General features: G+C 41.6%; 1 protein-coding gene across 3 annotated transcripts in view; it reads right to left on the bottom strand.

Annotated features, from left to right (window-relative positions):
- SLC22A3 (solute carrier family 22 member 3) overlaps positions 1 to 18558 on the bottom strand; it is an 87687-nt gene that overhangs the window by 10981 nt on the left and 58148 nt on the right. For 2 of the 3 annotated variants that reach the window (XM_032485294.1, XM_032485297.1), the window contains 2 exons: positions 7111 to 7208; positions 6777 to 6991 (listed from right to left, as the gene is read on the bottom strand). In XM_032485294.1, coding sequence (XP_032341185.1) covers positions 6777 to 6991; positions 7111 to 7208 — 313 coding nt within the window. Of the gene's footprint in view, positions 1 to 6776; positions 6992 to 7110; positions 7209 to 13432; positions 18296 to 18558 lie in introns of those variants that run through there. The other variant, XR_004322099.1, reaches the window with a different exon arrangement.

Here is an 18558-nt window from a genome sequence, read left to right as displayed (position 1 = left end):
TCTGAAAAGAATATACATATACGTATATATGTATATGTATAACTGAATCACTTTGCTATACACCTGAAACTAACATTGTATATCAACTACACTTTAATAAAAAAATTTTTTTTAAGTGATTAAAAAAAAAGTTGTATAATTTATGCCATCCTTTCTGAGCAGACTTGGGATGAGGACATACGACCGCATGAACGAGAGGTAATCTGCTCTCCAAAGCAAAGCCAAGGGCGCTCAGCACATGCCTGACTTCTGTCTTTGAAAAGGAAGGCTTTCCGTTTTACACTCATACTTATTTATGCACACTCAGCAATGAATAGTCCTCTGGTCTTCTAGAATTATTGCATTTTCCTGAATATATCATTTCTTAGTAGGAAAGTAGACACGAATGAGAATGAAAGAAGAGAACCAAGCTCAGTAGATGTAATGTGTTCTCTTTAGAGAATATTCAACCGATTTTAAAAAAGGCTAAAATTCATTAAATAAAACAATTTTCTAGGAGGGCAAGCAGAGAAAAAGGAGGTTCTTGAATCCAGATCACTGCTGGGAGGCTCCAGTTTATGGCACTGTGATTGCAAACTGGCCGAGGACGTCCTGGTGTCCTCCATGTTTTCCCAGATGAGAACACCTGTAGCTCTCGCATTAACAGTCACATCGGGGAGGGAGGAACATCAGAGATGCGCTGAGGCGCTGGGCTGCCACCTGCTCTGGTACAGTTGTAAACATGTGTTTTATTTAGCCTGCACTTTTTCATTAAGGCCAGGGAGGGGGACGCGGAAATGCATTCCACCCCTTCCTTCAGTGAGCAGGTGGTGCGGTGCCAGGTGCCGGGCAGTGGAAAGTGGCAGCTGGTGCCCAGATTCCCTGGGTCCCAGCCCGACCTGCAACCTCTCGCTGCTCTCAGGCTGCAGAGGACGCCGCCTGCTCCCATGGAAATAATGTGATTATCCAGGTTAGGTTCTTCAGCTATAGCTTTTTCTCCTGAATCAAGACTCCTCTACAAGTGAGTCCCACTGACAATGTCAGTGACAATTTAAATTTACAATTGATGGTTTGCTGGGAAAAAAAACAAAACAAGAACCAAGAAACCAAATTAAAACACACATGCACCATCAAAAAACATCTGTGGTTAGCTCAGTGAATACAGATAACTAGTCAATTCGGTAAAATATTAAGAAAATGCTGTCACGTTTTCTTGAGAAAAACTCTCGACTCTGTCCAAACAGTAGTGGCCAGTATCAAACTGCACTGGGACAGAGATTTTGCTGAAATGTGTAATGAAAGAGGAGTCTCACTACACTGCCCTGTTCATTTGAACTAAAGAGTATAATGAAACAAATTTGTAAGCAGTGTAAGTGATGTGTGACTATTACACACACACACAAAAACGGTCATCCCAGGGACAGGCCAAGTACATCCTGGAGTGGCAGGAAACATCTCTTGGCAGCAATGGCAAAAAACTACAAGACAATTTAAGAATGAGGACTGAAGCTGAAGCGATCACCCATGGATTCCTGAGAGCACAGAGAAGGGAGTCCATCTGATGGGGATTTGGTCAGGCTACTGGAGGTGACTGGGACTAAAATCTCAGGTTTTGAAGAAAATATGCAGGATTTTACTTATTTATTTATTTATTTATTTATTTATTTATTTATTTATTGGCGGGATTAGGTTTACATATTTATTTAAGTTTTGAGACACATTTTTTATTTTGTATTATCATTAAAAAATTATTTTTGGGGAGGGGGTAACTAAGTTATTTATTTATTTAAGTGGAAGTACTGGGGATTGGACCCAGGACCTCGTGCATGCTAAGCATGTGCCCTACTACCAGGCTACACCCTCCCCCATAAAAGGATGCAGGATTTTAAACAAACACAATTTTACATCTCCTTTGAAGGTATCACCTGCTCTGAGTTCTGAAATAAAATGTACTGAAAATTCCGAGTAAGATAAACGGACTTTTTGCTTAAAGAGCAAAAAAAGTCAAAGACAACTTTTTCATTTCAAAAAGACTTACCAAAACTGCCCGGTTTGTAGCCATCTTAAGTAAACTGAAATTAAAGACGGTAGATGAGTATGAATTTTTTAAAAGCTCTTTACTTTTCAGGCTTTACTGAGAGTTCAAAAATTTGGGTCAAAAAACAGTGAGTCTTAGATGAGTATACAGCCTGAAGGACTTTCTTATCCACAGTTTCATTCATCAGACCATGAAAAGTCGCCCTAGTAGAGGGGAAACCAGCTAAATGGTTTTCTATGAGATGATTTTAGAGCTGATTCCTCTAAAAGACTAATCAGCATTCTGCTCAGGGGCAGTCATCCTGCTGATGACGGGGCAAGAACGGGTGAGAGGAAAAGTCTTTCTAATGTTAATTCAACAGCCCAAGTAACCAAGTCCAAAAGCTCCCGAAGTGGAAGTAAGGGCTGTCAACTCAAGTGAGGAACCCCTGCTAATATTTGGTATTCACACCGGAGCATCAGGGAATCGCTGACCCTTGCTGATCAGCTATGACCAGCGTGTGACTACAAAAGCAGCCGAATCTGCAGAACACACAAATAAAATGTGTCCAGAAGAAGAGCAATTTGTTTCAATGTTGCTAAGAAAAATAAGCTTTGCACAGCAAAGGAAACCATAAGCAAAACAAAATGACAATCTATGGAATGGGAGAAAATATTTGCCAATGATGCAACTGACAAAGGTTTAATTTCCAGAATATACAAACAGCTCATACAACTTAATAACAAAAAACAAACAACCCAATCCAGAAATAGGCAGAAGACCTAAACAAGCAATTCTCCAGTGAAGACATATAAATGGCCAATAGGCACATGATAAAATGCTTAGTATCACTAATTATCAGAGAAATGCAAACTAAAACTACAATGAGGTATCATCTCACACCAGTCAGAATGGCCATCCTTCAAACGTCCACAAACGATAAATGCTGGAGAGGGTGTGGAGAAAAGGGAACCCTCTTACACTGTTGGTAGGAGTGTGATTTGGTGCAGCAGTTATGGAAAACAGTATGGAGATTCCTCAAAAGACTAAAAACAGACTTACCATATGATCCAGCAATCCCACTCCTGGGCATATATCTGGAGGGAATCTTAATTCAAAAAGACACACGCACCCCAGTGTTCACAACAGCACTATTTACAATAGCCAAGACATGGAGGCAACCTAAATGTCCATTGACAGATGACTGGATAAAGCAGTTGTGGTATATTTATACAGTGGAATACTACTCAGCCATAAAAAAGAATAAAATAATGTCACTTGCAGCAATATGGATGGACCTAGAGATCGTCATTCTAAGTGAAGCAAGCTAGAAAGAGAAAGAAAAATACTATATGATATCACTCATGTGTGAAATCTACAAAAAAAAAGGGAGAAAGAGGACACTAATGAACTCATCTACAAAACAGAAATAAACTTGCAGACATAGTAAACAAACTTACAGTTACTGGGGAAGAAGGGTTGGGAAGGGATAAATTTGGGAGTTTGAGATTTGCAACTGTTAGCCACTATATATAAAAATAGATTAAAATAATTTCTTCTGTATAGCACAGGGAACTATATTCAATATCTTGTAATAACCTTTAATGGAAAAGAATATGAAAATGAACATATGTATGTATGTGCATGACTGGGACATTTGCTGTACACCAGAAATTGACACATTATAACTGATTATACTTCAACTAAAAAATAAAAGCTTACATTGTGAAATTCTGTCTACAAAATAAAACTGATCAGACCAGACAGAAAAGTCTATGCTTTGCTTTATATTTTCTGATATATGAAAATGTTCTCTATAAAGCGGTTGATTCCCACACACTTGGTTACTTCAATATTGGTTTGGACACATGATTTTCAGTGCTTTCTGGGATCATGCTGAATGCAACGCACATTAAAACCATCCCCATCAGTCTAGGGCCTGAGGAAATCTTCTAGGGAAGGTTACGTCATGAAAAGTTGGGCCACACTTCAGTTGTTCATCTTGCTCCCCTCTTTCCTAATTTCACATGCAATGAGTAAAAAAATTAATATTTAATTCCTATTCCAATGCAATGAAAAGAGAAGGCCCTGTCTTAGGGAACTACATTTAAAAATTAAACCCAACACTATACAGGGCTGGAGTAGAAATGGAGGAGTGAAGTCTCAAATGTTCCTTATTTGTCAACTTGGACTACATTGTGCACAAAACCCGAGGACAGGAATGATGTCTGTCTCATTCACTGCACTGTCTCCACTCCTAGCTTAGTGGTGGCAATGAATACATATTAAATAGACGTATATTAGCTGATATCTTCCCTGACTCTTATAATGTGTTAATTCAGTGTGGTAGGTTGAGCAGTGTTTTCCAAAGTTCATGTCCATCCAGAACTTCAGTATGTGACCTTATTTCAAAATAGGGTCTCTGCAGATAGAATGATTAAATTAAGGCACAGAGATGCAGAGAAGAGAGGGTCATGTGAAGATGGAGGCAGATATTGGAATGGTGTCAAGGAACGCCAAGGATGGCTGGCAAACACCAGAGCTGGGAAGAGGGGGCGGAAGCCTCACCTGGAGCCTTCAGGGAACGCATGGCCCTGCCCACACCTGGACTGGAGACTTCCAGCCTCCGAGAGTGTGAGAGAACGAACGTCTGTGTTGCAAGCTACCCAGTCTGTGCTCCTTTGTCACAGCGGTGCTAGGAAACTAATACGCTCAACGAAAGTGAGATAAACGTAGCAGTCAGTTCTGTTTATCATCAACCATTCTAATGTGACAGGACTTCCCATTTTTTTCCCCTTCTGTTCTGAAGATGGGCATTTCTGTAATTTTATTTAAATAGGGTTTATCTGATGTTTGGATTTCATAAATTTTTATATAATTATTTCACTCCTCTGTAAATGTCTGTTTTGACTTCCACAATATTATCAGTTCTTTCCTGATCCTCTGAGGAGTCTCAAATGAAAAGATAGCTTCTCCGGTGCTGACACAAAGGGCTATCAGAGAATCCAGCTCTGCCAGCAATCTCCTACCCCACACCCACTGGAATGCGGAAATAATTAACTTGCCATAAACACACTTCCCCTGGGAGTTGGAAAGGCTTCCTCTGTCCAGCGCCCGCTGTGCTCTGTGGCAGAGGTAAGTGGGGCTGTGTTAACAGTGCATCTGGAGTCACCCACAACCTCTGTACCACGCACCAGTCCTCAAGCCCCCCCAAATTTAACTCCAAAACATCTCTGAAATCGCCCTCTCCCATCCAGGCACAGCTGCCGCGACCTTAATTCCTGCTCTCAGCATCTCTCCCTCCTCATTGCCATTGTCCAAACTGCAGCAGCTACGGGGAGGCCACCTGTCCTCCACCAGAAGCTCCCAAGACCATGTCCAAGCTCTTGGCTTGGCTATGAGGCCATTGCCACTGGTGACAGGTGATTCCTCAGCTTCCGCCAGGATATTCAGGGGAAAACAAAGAACGTCTGGTTCCTGAAGCATCCAAAGTCGTTCATACTTCTGAGAACCATGCTTTGCTTTGGAAAAATCACTCCTATTCTTCCTGATTGTATGCTCCTTTCTCTTCCTTCTTCATACATGCCTGGTTCTCACTTCTGGGAAGTTTTTCCTACCCAGTGACTATCCCCATGGATTGATCACTCCTCATACCTTTTTTCCTATTTCTAAATCTTGTAAGCAAATGTATTATTTCATGTATCACAGTTTTTTGTGAGAGCATTAAAGTGTCTCTACCCCTTACTAGGTTGTGAAATTTTGAAGTCAAGAAATATGTTTTTCTTCCTTTTGTAACCTCAGTGTTTCACGTGAGATTGGTGATACGCAGATGGTCAGGAAGTGTGAAACACAGTCAATGATATCACAAAAATAAGTCAGATAAAGGTGACCAAAATTAAACTATATCATTTCCACTCCTGGTTGTATATAGAAAAAAGCCAAAAACACTAATTTGAAAATTATGTGCACCTCAATGTTCATAGCGGCATTGTTTACAATTGCCAAGATATGGAAGGAAACTAAGTGACCACCAACAGATAAGTGGATAAAATAGATGTGGAATGTATATACAATAGAATACTATTCAGCCATAAAAAGAATGAAATATTGCCATTCGCAGCAACATGGATGGACTTGGAGGGCATTATGCTATGATGAAATAAGTCAGACAGAGAAAGACAAACACTGTATGATGTTACTTATATGTGGAATCTAAAAAGTACAACAAACTAGTGAATATAACAACAACAAAAAAGTGGACTCACAGATGTAGAGAGCACACTTCCCAGTGGGGACAGGGAAGAGGGGAGGGGCAGTATAAAGGAAGGGGGTTAAGCGGTACAAACTATTATGTATAAAATAAGCTACAAGGATATATTGTACAATATGGGGACAACAGCCAATATTTTATAATAACAATAAATGGAGTATAAACTTTAAAAATGGCAAATCACTACATTGTACACCTGTAACTTATATAATATTGTACATCAACTATGCTTTAATAAAATTTTTAAAAAATAAAGTACATCACTACAAGCTAGATTTCACACATGTATTTCATCCATAAATAAACCTAAAAATGGAGAAAAGAGAAAAATCTATAGAACTACTCTCTTATACTCCAAGTTGTTACACCGATTAGGCAGAGAATAGCGTGACCTCACTAGAGTGGACACGGCACTAAGATTTTGATACATTTTCTAAAGACCCTTATTCACGATTACTTTAATATTTTTTTCAAGTTCCTGACGGCCAAATAGACTTGGGGGACAATTACCTTCTGGTAAGAACACAGTGACAAGGCATGCCACGCCTGCCACTATATTGCTTGCTGCAAAGGGTAGGCGTCGACCAAAACGTTCAATGGTTAGTAAGATCAGGACGGCTCCAGGCAATTCCACAATTCCTGAGATGAAAAAGTCTATGTAGAGGTTGCCTCCTATAATTCCCAGGCGCATGACGAGTCCTTGATAAACCACCGCACTCGTGAACCTAGAGCAACACGGGAAGACAACAGAGAACAAGTAAGGGATAACTTCAGCCTGACTGGAAGGAAGAGATTCGCTGTAAACTTGACGCAAGCTTGTGAATCCATCACAAGCCAAACTTACCAAGCAAACATCAGTATAAGTGTGCACTTCCTCATTTGGGGAGTTCTCACCAGATCTAAAAATGATGGATTACTAATTTCCTCATCTGTAACAGTGATCTATATAAAAGAAGCAGATTTCAGTAGTGATATACAGTATATTATAGGTTTGTCATTGACCTGATTCAAAGCTACCAAATAATCTTACTGAACTGACCAGGGTCTGTCTTTATTATATCTTAAAACCTGAGAATAAAAAGGTTGGTTCTCTAGTCTTTGGAATAGGTCAAAATTCACAAAGATTTGGTTGCTGCACTGAGAATCTATTCCTAGGCTAACAGCAGCAGTCCTGTCAGCTAACCTGTTGAGTGAACAAGGAACAATGGTGTGTTCTAAAGTAAAAACATTTGTGCGTTTATTAAATTGGAGAAAATAAGCATTAAAATGATGAAAGCAGGTGGCATCGAAACAAGTTCCTTTCTCTATTAAATCCTCAAACCTTATGCTGCCACATAAGCCAGAGTGATGGTAAATTCAAGAGCAAGCTATCCTTCTGCAACTGTCCATTTACTGGGATCTAGCATCTTTCTGAGCCAGGAAAAGTCCACTCTTCTCTACCTGGCCATGTAAGAAGTTGGTCTTTTCTTTGATTCAGTCAGATGAATATTGCTGTTTGCTTACTATGTATAAGGCATATAGACTACTATGTCTGGTCTAGTGCATCAGAAGATTCATAACTCAATTCCCTGAGCGACAACTGTTTCACATTTCCGTGCTCTGGCATATTCTGTTACCTCTGCTTGAAGAGCCCTCGGCTTGCCCTGGTTCTGACTTTGCCTCCACTGGGAGGGCTTCCCGAAGCGCAGGTAGAACTGATCACCCCCAGTCTGTGCGTCTGCTTACCAGACTTCAGTCATAGCACACACAACTGCATGCCTTTATGGTCTACTTATGTCCCTCTCTCCACGAGCTCTGTAGTTCCTGGAGGGCAGGGCCTGCACTGCAGCACCAAGCAAAGTGCTCGGTGTTCAGCCAATGTTTGGGATGAATGAATGTTGAAACAGAAAGTCAAGTGCCCTAACCGTGTCTGTTCCGTCAGAGTGTTGCCCTGTCTTTGTCCTTCTGTTAGGTGAGAACCCTGGCTGGTAAAAACAGGGCCCTTACTGTCTGCTTACTCAACCCCAGATCTGGTCCAGATTGAGTGGAAATCTAGGCAAAATTTCCCCGAGCCTTTGAGTCAAAATCTCTCTACCAGCAATCACAGGAATTTGACTTTGAGTAAATCCATTGTGATGGTGCCTTGTCATCACCTGTTCTAAAAAGAAGACTCTGAACAATTTCCTTCTGCTCAGGTCCATCCTGTTGTCAACATCCCAGAGTTTAAGGGAAATCATATTTCACATATTTCAAGATCTCTTGTCAATTCAGATAGACAACTTGACATTTAAACATCCTTGTAGATTTCTTAATTCTGATAAAATAAATGAGCATCTCTTGCCTTCACGGTAGCTCTGCAGATATCACAGTTCTCTGATCAGATCTCCAGGCTAGTTAAGTTACTACATGACAGAGAATTATGACATGTTACAGTTTGCCAAGACAAGAGAGTTCTGATGGTCTAACCCAGCAAACTTTTTCTGCAAATGGCCAGACAGTAAGTACTTTGGGTTTTGTGGGTTATCAGGCCTCTGCTGGAGCTACTTAACTTTGCCATTGTAGCATGAAGCAGCTGTATATGGATCCAGCAATGGATGCCTGTGGCTGGATTCCAGTAAAATTTTATAGGCAGCAAGCCAGGACTGGCCTGCAGGCTGGAGATTGCCAACCTCTGAACTAGAGGATTAGTGCTGGAGGAACTTATACAGGCATTATTATTTTTATTATTTACATTACAAGGAGGAAGAAATTTTTAGGCCCAGGAAAGCTAAGTGGCTTACCCAATGAAGACACACAGATCACAAGTAGAAGAAACAGGAGGCTGATCCCTAAGTCTGTAGCGCTAACCATTATGCATAGTGTCGGCAGCAGGCAGAGTATAATACTTACTTGATTGTTTGAAAGTATGCTTGTATCCTTTCATTCATGGTTCTCACAGGGAAGTGGGACTATGGTGACTTTTACTTTCTTCTTTTCAGCTATAAATATTCTCTTAAAATTCAAATTTAAACCTATATTACTTTTGTAACAAGAAAAAACCCAGCTCACTTTTAAAGCAGTGGATATAAATTAGACATCGGTGCACCTTTTTTGTTGTTGACCCAATATCATTCTCCCTTTCTCTTAATAGAGCCCCCACCACCCCGCCCTCCTCTGCCAAATACACACATCATCAATTCGTGTTCTCAGGGAAGCTGACTCTGTTTCCAGTTGCAGAGGGATGTCTGATTACCTAAGGGTAATTCTATCCTTTATGCCAACGACTGGGCATGTGACCCATTCTGAACCAATGAGAAAAGGGCCTCTGGGAAAATCCTTCATCGCCCTTAATTCAGAGACTCCTGAAGGAATCGTCTCTCCCCTCCCCCGGGGAATTAATGAGGAAATGCTAAGCTCAAACAGATCTTAGCAGGCACCCTGCTCCCAGGAGGGAACCAGAATGAAGATGAAGCCACCCCATCAGCACAGTGGAGAAAGGGAGGAGGCACGGTTAATGTGGAGACCCGGTCTGCAGAACCCAGGTGCTGCTCTAACTCCAGCATTCCAGATCCCCGAGCCAGGAACTGTGCCTGTTGTCTAAGCCCATTTCAACTGGTTTTCTGTAACTTGTTGCCAAAAGCAGAATTATATCTGGAGGATTCAGTCCAGAGCAATGCTTTGGCATTAATGACAGAATATTTCAGGCAAAATAATATTGTATTAAAAAATGACAATATCTGCTTCAGGACTTCAACCTACTCTGTAAAAATATTTAGCCTTACTCTTAATTTCAAACTTCTAAGATTTAGAATCAAGCAGTCACCTGATCTCTGCTTTTCCAAAGCACAAGTTGAATGCCTAATATATATCCTATACCAAGAGATTATGAAATGCTGGTAACAACTGAAGGTAGTCAAGACCGTAAAACCAAGCTTCCCTGTGCAGAGAATGAAAAGATTAATAGTACTTCTAAGCAAGCATTTTGCCAATTTAAGAACAAATCCAGCTGGTCTTTGATTTACTAACATGTTCTCCACAGTGACGCAGATATTCTGAAAGATGACCCACTTTCTGGGTGTCCAAAGACATTGAGAGACTAAAAGCCATATCTTGGCTGGAATCCATCCAGTGAAGTCTTGGCAAGTCGTGTGCGGTGACTGCCGCAGCCCTCATTCTTTTACAACAACCTCTAGCTCTGTATTTTGAAGTGAAACTGTGCTTCTTTTCAATTGCCAAAGGGCTACCAAATTTTGCACAGTCTGAGTCAGATACAAAAGATTAGAAGTGCCATATCCAGTTATTACAGATAGACAGATTTAAAATTTGCTTTATTGAAATATAATTTATGTACAATAGGAGTCAGCAAATTGGTTACAATTCAGTGAATTTTGACAAATGTGTAGAGTCATATAACCACTGCTGCCATCATGATGCAGAACATCTCTGTCACCTCCCAAATCTCCTCCTGGCTCTTTGCTGTCAATCCCCTGCCCCAACCTTTGGCCTCTGGCAAACCTTTATCTGCTTTCTGTCATTACAGTTTGCTTTCTTAGAATTTCATATAAATGGAACCACACAGTATGTTATCTTTTTTTTATTTATAAAAAATTGGGGGCCAGTAATTAGATTTATTTATTTATCTTTAATGGCAGTGCTGGGGATTGAACCCAGGACCTCATGCATGCTAAGCAGGTACTCTACCACTGAGCTATACCCTCCCTGCAGTATGTTATCATTTGTATCTAGCTTGGAATTTTATTTTATCATATATTCATCCATCTAAGTGATGTCTTCCTGCTTTAATTTGGAGCAAAGGAAGATGGGAAATGCCTTTGGTAACATTTGCCTGTTTGGAGTCCGGTTACCTAGTAATGTTACTCATTGAAGAAAGGGTTGCTCTCAGGTAAACCGTACATGTTGCTTTCCTGGTATTTATTTACTGAGCTGATGGCAGGCTATTTGCTCCATTTGTCTCTTGATTGTCTTTTAATTCTGCCAAGACTTCTGTTTTACATCAACAGTGATGTTCCCTGTGTGTTAAAAGAGTACTTTATTCCTCTTTCTTTGATTAATCCAGCTCTCTTTACAATTCTTCCTGGTGCCTTTTCTGAAACATTTCTTGGAGTTGACATTTTAATTTAAATTGCCAAGGAGGAGAAAGACATTATAAATAGCGATCTGTTGTAAATATGGTGTTCAGAGCTCCCCTGACAGGAGATTGGTTTCTGCTCAAAAGACAACCAGCCAGGATCAGGCCAGAGACGCTGTATTTCACTTGGAACATTTTCTTACTAGCATATTATTTAAAACCTCATCAGAAGATGCGAAGAGAAACACTTCATTAGTATTTTGAAGATTCAATTAGACTATGTATACATAACGGGTAAAGGAAGAGATTTAAATTGGAGTCATGAAGCCTTGAAGGGAGGCTTGCAGGCACATAGCCCTCACCCCAGCTCACACAGGGAGGAAGAGAGATTTCCCCAGTCCTCAGGAACAGCAAAGTACCCGTCATTTGCCATCGCGTGAAGCAGCCACAACCCCAAACTCTCTTTCTCCTCCAATGAACTTTTGTTCAAAACCTGCCTCCCCAGTTTTCTCCCAGAACCCCATAAAAGCCAGCCTTCCCTTGGTCTCCTCAGACTTGGCGCCTTTGCTTGTCCTAAATTGCAGTTTCTCTGCAAATTCCCAAGTGAACTCATCCTTGCTAAATAATAATTGTTAGTTCTGTTTAAGGTCAGCAATATATACCCCTGGCACCCAGTGAGTACTCAGAAATGGAAGTGGTCAATGTTAATATTATTTTTTACAACATTTCAGAGGTAATTTACTCCCAGATGATAATTCATTTGGTACTTTTTTTTTTAAAATTGTTTTGGTTAGTAAACTGCAGCATGCTGTAATGCACAAGCTAGGGAGATACTTTTAAAGGTACTCTGACACAAATCCTTTTGTAAAGAGAACTGTCCTTGGGCATTAAAAAAAAAACCTCTAATTTCTTTTTATATTAGATTTTCCTGTTTGCCAGGTACATTTAATGTTAATTTGGCACTGTTGATCTCCCAGGCCCTAGGCAGGGTCATTTTTCAAGAAAGTACACACAAGCAAATGACACTTGTAGAACCTTCTGCTCAAAGTGTGGTCCATGAATCTGCAGCGTGGTCACCAGGGAGCTTGCTAACTGCGCCCTACCTCAGATGAAGCCATCAGAATCTGCATTCTAACAGCAACCCAGGAGACTTGTTTGAGAAGCACAAATGGTCCATGCCTCATATGCTGACTCCAAGTGTTTATTCTTCCTTGGCCAAGAAGAGGTGGGGGTCCCCTAGGTTTAAGTGGAAGGACGTGGCTGATCAGCAGGGTCTGGCATGGGCAGGGGAGGGGACAGTGGCAGGTGTGGCATTTCCAGGCTTGCGGTTTCGCCTGGTTGTTCTCAGTGGGTGGATTTTTCAACCATTGTCACATTTCATAAGGAAAGGTGAAGCCACTGATGAGAAGGGGGATTTACCTTCTTGAGTCTAACACTGATTTAGTCAGTAAACGTCATCGCAAATCCCCACCGTGCTCTATTCTCTAGAGACTTGTACTCTTTAAGCAGTCTGTGTGAACAGGCTTGAGAATTTGGCGCTCACTGGTCTGGAGGACCAGGAACCACCCTCTAAAGTAAATGACCTATAGGGGCTGGAGGACTTGGGTGGGTCCAGGAGGAAGGACACCAGTGACTGCCGTGGTGTTCCCTGGACCCTGACCCACCGCCTCATGGGCACCCCCATCAGTCAGAAGGCGGCCAGAACCAGCAGGTCCAGGAGTAAATGTTTAACATCATAGAACCCTGGCCACCTTCTACGTGGCGACAGTGCTACCTGGAATCCATAAAAGGGAATTCACCAAATTACCCACAGTGCTATGGGAAAACAAGAGTAGATAAAATATTTACCACACAAAGTTCAGATGATAAAGAAATGTTCATAATTAAAATTATCATGAGCTCTTGATGCTTATTGCAGTGGCTAAAAAACAAATCCCAGTCACCCAGATCAGCGCTGTCTGATAAAAATATAGGGGGTCGCGTATGCCAGTTTAAATTTTCTAGTCGAAACATTAAAAAGGTAAGAAGAAACAGGCAAAACTAATTTTAAGAATATGTTCCACTTAATCCAATCTATCCCCAATGCTATCGCTTCAACATGTAATCAACATGAAATTACCGATGAGATGCTTTATGTTGGTCTGCATCTTTGAAATCCACTGTGCAGCTCACCCTGCCATCACATCTCCGTTCAGATTAGCCACAGCTCAGGGCTCCACTGTCACATATGACCAGGGACTGCCGTCCTGGACCTCGGGCTCAGCTAGCCCTTTTGTGACGGTGCGTTTTGGAGGAGATGTTTATTATGAGCGTTTGAGGCTGGGCCGAGAGAGCCCCTCCCCTGCCCTCCCCTCCATGACTGGGCTGGGTGCCTAGCACAGCAAGAGTGCATCTTTCTAGAGGTTCCCCCAGGAATCCAAAGTGCAGCCCTAATATCAGCAAAGGTTGATGGGTTGCAGCTGTGGGTCATGTGGTGGAACATTTCTTCATTTCTTAAAAACAAATCTGAGACTTTTTTTTGGGGAGGGAGAAGAGGTGTTAAAGTAAACGACAGAGAGAGGGGGAAAAAGGAGGCTGCATTCTCAGTTCTAAAACTCTAACCCTAAAGACTCAGAACTTGGTGGGGGGCACCAAAACTCAGTGTGAGTGGATGGGATCAGACACGTCACTGAGCCCTCCGATAACACCAATAAATGTCACTCATCGTTGCTGAAGCAGAAAAGTTCTAAATATCTATCAGACGATAAAGGATGTCCAAAGTCTGAAGCCATAGGAGCGTGTTTGGATATATAAATTTTCAGTTCTCTAAATAGGCAAATTGAGTGTCTGTAAGTCACTAGTTAGCCAAGGATTTTTTTTTTGAAGAGGAGAAAGCTAGTGGGAATTAAAGCAAATTACCTGCTACGTCACAAAGGAAAGCCAGACCACATCCCCACCACCAGCATCCTGACCACCGCTTCCGTGCAGCCTTTGCAAGCTGTTTGAATAACACAGATAATAACAGACTGTCAGCTCCTGAGGTGGCCTTTCTCCTCACTAGCTGGGGGCTATTTTCCACTAGACTCACAATCTCCTTCTGCACTGATGGACGTCTGCTCATACATGGTCACCTCCTTCTGAGAGGTATGGAGGGCAGGCACTACTCTCTCAGAGAACGAGCCTCGCTTCTTAAAGAATCTTGAGTATCTTGGGGGGATATTCGCAACCCTTCTGCCTTTGCATGACTGATGAGCAGGGTTTGAAGAGTATTTCTGCTTCCTTCCAGTGACAAGCAGTTAGACAGCAGAGTCCAGAGTCAGAAAGTGTGTTTTAGTGATGAGTATTTGGGCACTTGCTAACAAAAATCTATCTGTCTTGTAAGGCCAAGAGTGTGACGATGACAATTAGGTAGTTGAATTCAAATCTGGGGTCTCACTGCTCTGACTAATTATCTAGTTCCTCACTGCATGGAGTGTCACAGGTGTGTGCCACCCACTGGTGACACTGGCAACCAGCCTGCATCATCACGCCAGTCTGCCACACAGGTGCACTTGTGTAAGCTACTAATTATTGGATTCCTTAAAAACAGTAGACAGGCTTCAGACTGAAAACTAATTTAGACTCAGAAAGGGGAATTTGGCAAAGGATGAATGTGCATATTAGCTGGTGCTCAGAAAACTGGCTCAGTATTGAGTCTAATAAAGGTGGACCCCTACCTACTTCACAGTGGAAATGGTGGCACAGTGCAGGGACATTCAGGCCTGAATATGATGGTTACAGCCATAAGCTATAATCGGAACATATCTGTGTGGCTTTGGGGTGCAGAAGAGTATTTCTTAAACAAAACCCATAAATCAATCAATAGGCAAAAATATACTGATCTGACCATATCAAATTAGTTTAAGGATTTAAGAATTTTTGGTCAATGGGAAAAAAAATAGGCAAAATTAATGAGGAGTTAAAAGTTGAGTGAAAGATACCTGCAGTGTCTAGAACCAACGATGAGGTAAAAACTATAAAAGGAGATCCTATAAATTGAAGGAGAAAAATCCAATCTGATACATCCAACAAATCCAGAAAACCTGTTAGGCAGTTAGAAATGAGCACAGGGCAGGGGGAGAGAAAGCGGAAAGGAACAACCTGGAAGATAACAGTCAGGATAAGGGACTCCAGAAACTTCTACTTTCTCTAAATGAGGGCCAGCAAAAGAAGCCAGCTAAAATCAAAATGCTGCAGCTGCACATAAGAAAAGGACCCGGCGTAACTTGATACAGTGCTCATTGCAATTAACGTTATAGCTTGAGCCCCCTCGGGTGGGTTTCTCTGTGTTCTTCATGGGTAAGAACCTGCCCCAAAGGGGATGGGCGTGCCAGAGCACAAGGAACCCGAGCTGTCAGTCAACCTGAGCACAGGGAACCTGAGCTGTCAGTTGGTCTGATCACTCAAAGAACCTGAGCTGTCAATTAATCAATCTATCACAAAAAAAAAACGCCCCTAAGCCCAGATATAAGATAGAAAACAAAGGAGCAGCGCCATTTCTTCCTCTCTTGGACTGGCCCACTCTCAGTCTCGAGAGTGTATTATCTTTTACTACCTTTTTACTTTACTAAGAAAACTCTTGCTTGTATCATGCTTTCTGTCTCTCGTTAAAAATTCTTTTTTTTCTGGTGACTAAGAACAGAGGTAGTTCTTATTTCCCTTTTCCTGGTAACTAACCCAATACACTTGGGCAACGATACAGAGAGGCCACCCACAGAGGAGGAACGCAAATAGCACAGCGATGCGCACAAAGACGTATTGAACCTCGCTAGTAACCAGAGACGTGCAACTAAAAACACCCAGGAGGCTGGCCAAAATTAGAAAATTGGAAAGTCCCAAATGTGTATGTGGGGCAAACGGGACACCAGTGGGTGTACACAGAAAGCACTCTGGCATTGCTCAGGGCAGGACCCCATAGTTCTACTTCTAGTCATTAAACTCCACAGGAAACCTCATGAAGATACAACAGGGACAGGTATCAAAACATTTATCACGATGATTGCAAGCAACCCTGATGCCCGTTATCAGGATGATGGAGATGTGAGATACAGCGGAGGATACTGACAAGAACCACATAGCACTCACATGTGGGCAACGTGGGGAGACCCCGAAAACATACAGCTCCATGAACAAATGAGAAAGAAAACAAGTTCCAGGGTGGCACAGTGGTATTTATGTCACTCAAACCCTCACACACAGCAAGCTCTAGTCCACACGGCACACACACATCAGAGGGCGTACATCAAGCACATTCGACTGGGGACCTGTCAGAGGCAGGTGGGGAGAGCAGACGAAGCGAATGTCAAATCACACCAACCCGAGAGGGATCTGCTCAATGACGGTTGGGCCGTGCACAGAAAGGCCTGATTAACTCAACTATGCGCTCAGAATACAATGACAGCCACCCAGACCGCCCCGTGGAGAGTTAACTGTAAGTCATCTCAGAATTTCCTCTGCTTTCAGTGCTTCCTAATTTGCCAACTTTCTAAATTTTGCCTGCTTTCTGCACTTCAGAAAGCCTTTAGTTTCATGTTTATTCATGTGTGTTTGGGGACGCTGAGAAGTTTTCCAAAGAAAGTTAAGCCGAGTTGAGCAGTTAAAAGACCAGTTGACATGCGCCCCAATAAATACATAGTCCTTGGTGTGTCCTAGAATTTGCAAACTGCTCCCTTCTCTGTTTCTTGATCTGAAAAAAAATTTTTTGCATGCCATTACTTTTTGTTCATTGGTATGTCCTTGATTATTCAGGCAGAACCATCTTTAGAGGGAGATGAGATGCTTTTCTGTACAAGCCACGAGCAGGTGGCACACACCGTGCCTGAAGTTCTGATTCTGGAGGTTTCTGATTGTGAAGCACATTCAGTCTCCTGGCTCCAGCTGGACCACAGTGATGTGCATTAATGCTCTATTGCATTCACACTCTACCCTAACTTTGAAATGTGACTTGCTTGATTAGATTCCTATATATAGGTTAGTTTCCATCAAGAACAGATGTACTAACTGGGATCCAATTAGAATATCTTCCTATAAACAAATGCCTTCAAGTTTAAAACACACTGAAATGATTTCCAAACACTACACATGAGATTTAAGCTGTTCTTCAGCTTTAAATGAGAGGGAAAATTTATATTTAGTTCTACTAACCTTATCTGTATGATGAATGTGAGTATATTTGAATAGGTAAGGAAAGATTAGCTGGAGGGAGGGCCAGGAAACCACCCCAAATTAAAAAAAAAAAAGAAAAGAAAGCAACTGTAGAGCATTGGAGAAAACAAAAAGCACTTTGAATGCATGTTGGGGGGCATTTTTGAAAGTGAGTATTTCACAAAAATTGTTCAAAAGTAGATGTTTTGAACCAGGAACTATTTGCTGACTAAATGGATGAACAAAAGCAGATGGATTTGCGCTCTGTTGTCAGTGTACTTTTGTTTCTGGGACCAGCTCATGTCAGTTATGTTCAAATGGTTTTTCTAAACATGTGGTGAACAAATAAAGTACTCTGTGATTCTGTTTGTAACGCGAAAAGTATTTTCACTGCAATAATGAATAATCGAGTTGAACTTCAGAGGCTGGTTATCTTTAGAAAACCAAGTGCACCATATAGTTTACAGAACTGTGGGGAGAAAGGAGAGCAGAAGAAATACTATGTGAAGTGAATCCTATATTTCACTCAATTGCCATCAAAAAGTCTGTCTCCTGCTAATGTTAGGGCAGCCTGTATAAATACAGCATGGAAACTCATGAATTGCAGAGTGAATACTTGAATTGTCTTTAGTAAAATCTGTACATCTCAGGTTTCAGGGAGAAGCATTTAAGCCTGGAGACGACACCAGTGCTCAAAACGTGCGGGTAAGTATTTAATCTCTCTTGCTCTCCGTGCCATAGAAATAATCGTGCTGAGCAACCATTCAATAAGCCTTCCTCCATCTTCCTCAAAGTCTACACGGTGAGTGGTGTGTTGGCTCTGAAACACAAACAGGAAAAAAACAAGGATCCTCCTCTGAGGCAGTAAGACAACTGTACCCCAAGTTCCTCAACACGTAGAACTTGTTCTTAAAGTGAAACAGCAGAATATAATGAACTTGAGTTTATTTTATCAAATGCAAAAAATGAACAAATCTCGGGTGTTGTCAAGAATTCTGTGTTTGTCAAGACTGTGTCATCAGCTTCTCCTGAGACCACCATTAACTCTGGGTGCTCAGGCAACGGCTGTCCAGTGGATGGCGA

The sequence above is a fragment of the Camelus ferus genome, chromosome 8, assembly GCF_009834535.1.
Source record: "Camelus ferus isolate YT-003-E chromosome 8, BCGSAC_Cfer_1.0, whole genome shotgun sequence".
In the NCBI taxonomy this organism is placed as follows: Eukaryota; Metazoa; Chordata; class Mammalia; order Artiodactyla; family Camelidae; genus Camelus; species Camelus ferus.
Note: the sequence above shows the minus strand (reverse complement) of the source record. Positions and strands in the feature narration are given on the sequence as shown.